At 46.9% G+C, this 8,373-nt stretch overlaps 1 protein-coding gene across 1 annotated transcript; it reads right to left on the minus strand.

The window, feature by feature from the left end:
• Positions 1 to 187: 187 nt before the first annotated feature.
• Positions 188 to 4,250, minus strand: Lamtor4 (late endosomal/lysosomal adaptor, MAPK and MTOR activator 4). Its single transcript, XM_028777841.1, has 4 exons — positions 4,015 to 4,250; positions 3,483 to 3,563; positions 801 to 918; positions 188 to 521 (listed from the first exon to the last, which is right to left on the minus strand). Exons 1-4 carry the CDS (start codon positions 4,015 to 4,017, stop codon positions 424 to 426), a joined length of 300 nt encoding a protein of 99 aa, XP_028633674.1. The 5' UTR covers positions 4,018 to 4,250; the 3' UTR covers positions 188 to 423.
• Between the last annotated feature and the right edge of the window lie 4,123 nt (positions 4,251 to 8,373).

Genomic DNA, 8,373 nt, shown 5'->3' on the forward strand with positions numbered 1-8,373 from the left:
CTTCTCTGGTTCCTAGTTCTACTTAACAGATGTACACCGCCACACTTGTCTCTAGTTGTCAGTTTTATGATGCCTGGTGGTGATCTTGGCCCACTGACTGAGGCATAGCTGTCTCCCTAGAAGGGTGATGATAGGCACAAGGTGTAACCTCACCCCCACCCAGACAGAGCATTCTGTGCACACATCCTGAGCTCTGGAAGGGTTGGACTTGTGTTTATTACGCACAAGGGAAGAAAGGGGAGCCCCCTAGTCATAGTTTCCCTTGTTCCTTAGTGTAGACATGGCTAAGCGTTTGTGCCTTGGGTGGGGGTCAGGAGGGAGGTGGTGAGCACAAGCCCAGCTCCAGCAAGGACAGTAGGAGACGGTGTCCCCCTGCCACAGGCCCCAGAGGCAGTCCTCTTCTCCATCCAGTGCCTTTTTAGCTCAGACATCAATAGGCTCCCGACCTCGGTTCTGCCTCTTCACCACAAATACCCTCTGTCCTGACACAGTCACCAACAGCGTGTGTTCACCAAAGACCACTGGAAAGGAAGGGAACAAGAGTTAGTGGGTACAGTGGCCACTGTGGAGGGTCACAACAAAATTGCCTAGAAGGGACAAAGCAACCCCTTCTCATCCTTACTGCTCTGTTCTCATCCTAGAGGGACCTAGTATGAAGGCAGTAGTTGAACCAAGGACTCCAGGAGGACTTGGGAGTCAGTGGAATGGAGCGAGGAATTCCTTCCCTGAGCAGAGAGGCCTCTAGAACCGGGCGCCCCCCCCCCCCCCACACACACACACCACCAAAGGCAGGAGCTTACCAGACAGGCGCTTGAAAGGGATGTTCGTGCCATGGTGCAGCCGGAAGCCACAGGCTGTGCTGACCAGCTCTGAGATGGCGCTGGCTGCCTGCTCATCGTTCTCAAGGTCCCCAGATGACTGCATGTGGATGAAGGAGGGAAGAAGCAAAAGAAAAAGGCCAGAGTTAGGAACAAATTCAAGTCACAGGACCTCCTATACTTGTTATGGTCTCCCATTTATACTTGCCCATAGTTCCAAATCACCCAGCTCCAGAAAAAGCTTACCTAAAACCCCTTTATGATGTATTGACCACAGGGGAGATGGCCTTCAGTGTGCAAACAGCCCTTCCTATGTGTGTATGCTTCTCTGGTTCCTAGTTCTACTTACAGACGTACACCGCCACACCTGTCTCTAGTTGTCAGTTTTATGATGCCTGGTGGTGATCTTGACCCACTGACTGAGGCATAGCTGTCTCCCTAGAAGGGTGATGATAGGCACAAGGTGTAACCTCACCCCCTTCCCTTGTGCCATCTTGTTTCTCATTCTGAAATACCAGGCTTCATTTGCAACTCTACTAATAGCCATAATGGGGATCAAAACCTAGAGTGTGATCACCAAGTGAACTATCACGTCCCCCGAGCCCCTTACTGAGGATTCTAGGCAGATGCTCTACCTCTCAGCCACACCCTCAGCCCCTGGGGATTCTAGGCAGGTTCTCTACCACTGAGCTAACTGCTCAGTCTTTGAAGATTCCACCTGTTCCCCAGTCTTCCCACTTGTCCTGTCTATAGGCTATGAAGCAGAAACACCCACTTTGTCTTTGAAGCTTTCCCTCTGGCTACTCCTTGGGTAAATGAGAAGACAGTAGTCCAGACTTCCTCTGGGCAGTAGAACAGACTGTTTCAACTTCCTCTTCCCACCGCTTCTAAATGGGCCCTTTAATAGGTTTAGTTCCTTTTGCTCTCAGTGTCTCCGTCTGTATACTGGACCTACATTATATTCTGCCCTTGTGAGTGTTTCATGAGAAAACAATGAGAGCATTATAACAAGGCCTACATAATAAATATTCTATAACCGCCATTAGTTATCTCAGTGTCTACAGTCAGGCCCTCCCCTTCACTACTTCCTTGGGCAGCTTCCTTTCTTGATGTCTTATTCAGGTGCCATGGTATTTTTCTGGTTTTCCCTGTCCAGAGTCCTACTGGATGAGTACTTCAGAAAGGTAAAGTACATGCAGAAATACTCCATCTAGTTATTGCCAACATATAGTAATACCTCTAAGATGTGATCTCTGGGCTGTAGAGACAGCTCAGTGGATAAGAGTGCTTGCTGTACAAACAAGAGGACCTGAGTTCAAGTCCCCAGCCAGGCATGGCCACACTCATACCGAGAATCCCAGCACTGTGGGTGTACAGGCAGGTTGATTGCTGAGGCTTGCTCAGGGCTGCCAGTCTACCTCCAGGTTCAGTAAGAGACCCTGCCTCAAGGAATAAGGCAGAGAGTTGTAAGAGTGGGTCTCTGATGTCCTACACTGGCCTCAGCACATGCATGGGCACACATCTGTGCAGACACTAAAAACATAGATAAAATGTCTTCTACCCTTGCTGCTCATTGCTACCAGTGCAGTCTCCTACTTAGATGGCTCTCCTGGGATAGTCATGCTACACCGATTCTGTGAGTCACGGTTATGTTTTAAAACCTTTTAAGTAACCCTCAAGATTTGTCCACAGATGTTGAAGCTCCAGCCGCAGGAAGTTCAGTATCAGTCTTACCAGAGCATCCTTCCTCTTCACACCTTCCTCTTCACACAAAACCACAGCCAACTTAGGCACTGTCACATTCAGGCAAGTATGTCCAGCTCCCAGCCCCGAGAGTTCTTCTCCTTGTTCACAACCCTCTGCCCTTGCAGCTCAGCTCAATTCCTGCCTCTAGAGAAGAATTGTTCCCACCCCCACCCCCAAAAAATTCTAGGGGCAATTACAGCTCTGAGTTTGAACACTTGTCTAACATGCACAGGCCCCAGATTCAATCACTGTGACAAAAAGTAGGGCTGGCTAAATGGTTCAGCAGGCAAAGGTGCTTGCTGCCAAGCCTGAAATAGATCAGAGCACTGAAGTGCTTGCCTCAATGCCTGATGACCTGACTTCAACCCTCAAGACCCACATGACAAAAGGAGAACTCACTCCAGAAGGTTGTCCCCAGACTTTCACCCACTGTGGAACCCATATGTGCCCCCCAACACACACGAGTTTTAAAGATATACCAAATAAAAACATACTGTAGGTGATCAGTTAACAACACAACTGTAACTAATTGTATGATTTGGTAAAGCTTTTTTTGTTTGTTTTTTGAGGCTGAGTTACATGTAGTCCAGGCTGTGATTGTACTTGATATGTAGCCAGAGATGAGCCTGAATGAATGTATAATCCACCTGTTTCCACCACTCAAGTGCTGGGACTACAGATTATGTGCCTCAGTGTTTGGTTTTATTCAGTATTGGGGATGAGCTACATCCCTAACCTTCTGGTAGTAAGCTTTTACACCATATATCCCAACACTACATAAAGCTCAGTATATGGCAAGCAGAAATAGACAACTAGGAAATATTTGAAGGGATGTCCGGGCTCTGTGTCCCCAAAGGACCTCCCCCCATCCCCACACCCCCAGCCCACCACCACATGCCTTGCCTTCCCACAACGCACCGCCAACACTGCACCTTCGCTCAGCACCAGGTAGCCAAGCTGGTCTGGGATTCGCTCCAGGCCTTGGGTCAGTGCGGAAGTCTAGTGGGTAAAAAGGCAAGGGGTGAGAAGCATGACAGCCTTGCAAACCCATCTTCCTCCTGGATATGAGCCTTCCAGACCCTTATAATGGCTTGTAACACTGAGTCTCCATCCACGGTCACTATTGAACCCCTGAGCTCTTCCACTTGTCACATAGGTGACCCAGGAGGCCTTCCTAGCCGCACAACCCCTCCTCATGGCCCTTCTCAAGCCAATCCCCTTATGCCCCGCCCCTTGTGCCATCTCGACTACTCCCCAGCCGCAGAACACCCCGTAGCGGAGCCTTCCTTTTCAGCCCTCCCTGTCGCCTCCCTCCCATCTCTGTCCCCTTTCGGTCCCAGGGTGGACCGGAGGTAACAGTGGAGTGCAAGCCATAAGGGGGCAACCGAAGCTCGGGGAACAGGGACGCAGAACCCCTGGCGTGCACACCCGCGCATGCGTCCTCACTCACCATCGCCGCCGTAGGTGCCGGAGACGCTGTCTACCGGATAGGTAGCTTCCGGCTCCAGGCTCGGGTCAGGTGGTTTCACCGGCTGACGCTAGCCCAGCCCTTCGCTTGCGGATTGGATGGCGGGTACGTCATCATACTTTATCAACCACTGCGGAGCGCCGCTTTCCGAACACATTCGTGGATTGGTTGCATTTCCCCGCCCCTCAGGAGTTGCCAGCCAGAGTGTCCGAAGAGTCCGAGAGCTTTTGGGCGGGGGACACCCTCATACGACCGTGCGCCGGTGGGTTCCGAGGAGAAAGTAGCGCAGTCCGGTGACGTAAGGGTAGTTCCCTGTTAGGTGTCACGGTTCAACCTGAGAAGAGAAACTAATGTACTAAAGTGAAAAACGATGGTTTACACGTGAAAAGCTGTTCACATGTTAACTTTCTGCCTTGAGTATATGTATACGAGTGAATAGACCCAAATATGACTATGAATGGGTAAATTAAATTTGGTGTATACACACAGAAGTATATGAACGATACAAGGGGATAACGTCCTGACACCAGGTGTAGCTTGAGAATCTCAAAAACAAGAGAAAGCAGGCCAGAGAGATGGTTTCAGAGACTACTCAGCCTTTAGAGGCTCAGACTCAACCAAAAGGACGGGTTGTGAAAGGCCAGACACATAAGGCCACATATTATGTGGTTTCGTCTATGTAAGATGCTTAGCTGATGCCGAATGCTGCCAATCCTGGTATAAATGCTGGGAAGCCAAGGGAGAGGGTTGCAAGTTCAGGTCAGACTGGGCTGAGCTACCTACCAGGACCCTGATTAAAACACCTATGCTTCTGGCAAATCCAGAAAAACTGAAAGCAATTAGTGGTTAGTAGTGGGGCAAGAGAAAATAGGAAGGGCTTGTTAATGAGGGTATTGGGGGCCAGGCATGTGATTTAAGCTTGAAATTCGTATTGAAGTCTGCATATCTTTGTGGATGTACGGAAGTTACTAAGTTGTACACCTTGAATTAGAAAATTTTAACATATGTGAATTATATCCCTCCCCTCCCCACTTATTTTCAATGCCGAGAAGCAAAGTCAGGGTAAGGTTACGCATGCTGAGTGAGGCTACATCTGATCTACATCCCTAGCACGAATCAGAGCCCAACAAAGAAAGTCCTCCACCCCAAACCATCTTGTTTTAGGAGAAGCAGCTAATTAGAGAAAATCTATGTCTTTAAAAATGAGGCTAGGCAGTAGCTGTAGCTCTGAGTTTGAACACTTGTCTAACATGCACAGGCCCCAGATTCAATCATTATGACAAAAAGTAGGGCTGGCAAAGTGGTTCAGCAGGCAAACGTGCTTGCTGCCAAGCCTGATAACCTGAGTTTCGCTAGGCCCCACATTGTGAAAGGAAACAACTCCCACAAATAGTCCTCTGATCTACACATGTGAGCTGTGGTACACATGGACACACACACATACATGTATATAATAAATTAATAAAAAATAGAAATAAAAAGCCAGGCAGTGGTGATGCATACCTTGAATCTCAATGACTTGGGAGGCAGAGGCATGCAGCTCTCTGAGTTCAAGGCCAGCCTGGTCTACAGAATGAGTTCCAGGACATCCAAGGCTACACAGAGAAACCCTGTCTTGAAAAACCAAAACAATAAAAATAAAAAAATGTAAAAGAAATGTAATTACAATATACAATTTAAATTTAAGTGGGTGTGGTGATGCATACCCATAATCCCAAACCTGGGAGTGAGGTGGAGGAACTTGAGCTACAGACTATTTTAAGTTAAATAGTGAGATAGTTTTTTTAAAAATTTTAAATTGGTGGAGGTTGTGAAGAGAAAGCTGTTCAAAGACACTAAAATATACAAGGCCTTTCCAGCCCTTAGATACTCATGATGCTTAGGAAAAATGTGGGTTTGTTTGTTTTATTTTGCTTTTGAGGCAGAACTTCATCTAACTTAAGTTGGCCTTGAGCTCTTGGTTTCCACCTCCCAAGTGCACAAGTTACAGCTGTGTGCCCTTACTGCTGGCTGGGAGCAGCACTTTTTTTTTTTTTAATTTATTACTTGAGCATTTTCAACTCTACACACTCATGTAAAATTCTCATTCACAAGCCCATCATAGCATCCCCTTAGCTTTCCTGTAGTAGCTCCACGTTGCAGATGGGGAAGTGCCGAGATCCAGCCTTGCTCCCAGGAGGGAGTACAGCTGGCCAGTGGCAGAGTTAGTTCCCACTGTCAATTGTACGATGCCGAGGCCGATGGTTTTTCCCTTGCTCTACAGACCAATTATGCAGTTCTCTAAAACTACATTTATGCAATTGGATTGCAATTGACTAAACCATTCAAGAACCGTTGGTGTTCAGTGATCAAGAAGGAAATGAGGGTCTAGAGAGATTGCTTGGTGGTTAACATACTGTGCTGACATTCCAGAGAACCCAAGTTGGCTCCCAGTAACTGTTCAGGCAGCTCACAAGCTCCTGCTCTAGAGGATCTGATGTCCTCTCTTTTGTGGCATCTGTGGACACAATTAACTGTCGTTGTTAATGGGACTCCATTTAGCATCACCAGGGAGACAGGCCAGAGGTTTCTCTGTGATGATGTTCTTGGAGAGGTTTATCTGAAGAGGGAAGACCCACTCTCAATGTGTGCAGCACCATCTAGTGGACAGGACCTCAGCCTGGATTAAAAAGTAGACTGTGCTAGGCTTCTTGACTGTGGATGCCATGTGACCAGCGGCCTTGCACCCCCATAGTCAGTCCTTCCCACTACCAAGATAAGCTGTAACCCTCAAAGTCATGATCTGAAATAAACCCTTCTTCAAGTGCAATATTTTGTCACAATCAGAAAATTAACTAACACACACACACTACATCACATTGACGAAGTTCTGCATAGCAAAGGAAATAACTAACAAAAAAATTAAAGATGGATAATATAAAGAGTGGGAGGAGGAGCTGGGGAGATGGCTCAGCAGTTAAGAGCACTGACTGCTCTTCCAAAGGTCCTGAGTTCAATTCCCAGCAACCACATGGTGGCTCACAATCATCTGTAATGGGATCCGATGCCCTCTTCTGGAGTGTCAGAAGACTGAGACAGTGTACTTACATACATAGAATAAATAATTCTTTTTAAAAATAAAGAATGAGAGGAAATAACTCAAACCATATATCTGGCATGGAGTTAATACTCAAAATATATGTCACTCAGAAAACAGTTTGAAGAACCATGTAATTCAATTAACAAGTGGAAAAGAAGTCAATTTTTTTTTTCTGAAGTGGATATACAAATACCAACAGCTGTTTCGTACAATTCAGAGGATGGTCTACACTAGCCAAAATTTTGGTTTTGAATGAATGACTTTATTAAGTATGAGAGAGACATACATACACACACACACACACACACACACACACACATGGGGAGAGAGGGAGAGAGAATGAGAGAGAGAGCGAGAGGCAGAGAGAGAGAGGGAGAGGGAGAGGGAGAGAGAGAGAGAGCACATCAAATTGGATACTCAAGTATACAGCAAAAACTACCTGAGGAAGCCCTTTTAAGACAACCACAGAGTCCTGGGCAGAGCAGAGAGTTTCCTCAGGAGAGGCTTCTAAGTAAAAGAACAAAAATCATCAAATTGGGAGCTTACAGACATCCATCAAAAACCAGCCTGGGGAGGCTGAGGCAGTTGACTGGAGTTGATTAAGCTCTCACCCCATGGCTGAGCTTCCAGCTTCTCTATAGCATTGCAGGCACAATTATGCCATGCATGAACCCTGGGGGTCTGTTGGAAATGGTTTACCTGGCAGCTGCTCTCAAGGGCAATTTGCTTTCTGGCTTGATTGGTTGGTTGGTTGATCTTGAGACAGGATCACACAAATGTAGACTAGGCTGGCCTAGAACCCACAGAGCTCCTCTGGTCTTTGTCTCTACAGTTCTATGATTGAAGATGTGTTCCACATTTGCTGACCGGTACAATGTTTTCACTCTTGATGTTCTGTTTGAAAAGACTGGAGTTTGCACAGGACACTCCAAGACCAAACTCTCAACACAAAGATTTATTTGCTCCAGAGGGACAAAGAGTGGGGATAGAAGACAAGGGAGAGGGAAAGAAATATTTGCCCCAGAGGGAGAAAGGATTGCCTCTGGATAAAGTGGAGACAGATGTAGTCCTTAGGCAAATGGCAGTTCATAGAGGAAAAAGAGGAGACCTGTGTTAGGATGAGTTGCTTTGTTTTGATTAGGCATGTTAGTTAGGGTAGCCAAAGGCAGGCTTTTGGTTGCTGGACTTTAATATTTTATTACCAGGCTGGTCTTGAACTCAGAGATCCACATCGCTCTGCCTACATATTGCTGGGATTAAAG

This window comes from Grammomys surdaster, unplaced genomic scaffold (assembly GCF_004785775.1).
Source record: "Grammomys surdaster isolate TR1022 unplaced genomic scaffold, NIH_TR_1.0 316, whole genome shotgun sequence".
Classification (NCBI taxonomy): Eukaryota; Metazoa; Chordata; class Mammalia; order Rodentia; family Muridae; genus Grammomys; species Grammomys surdaster.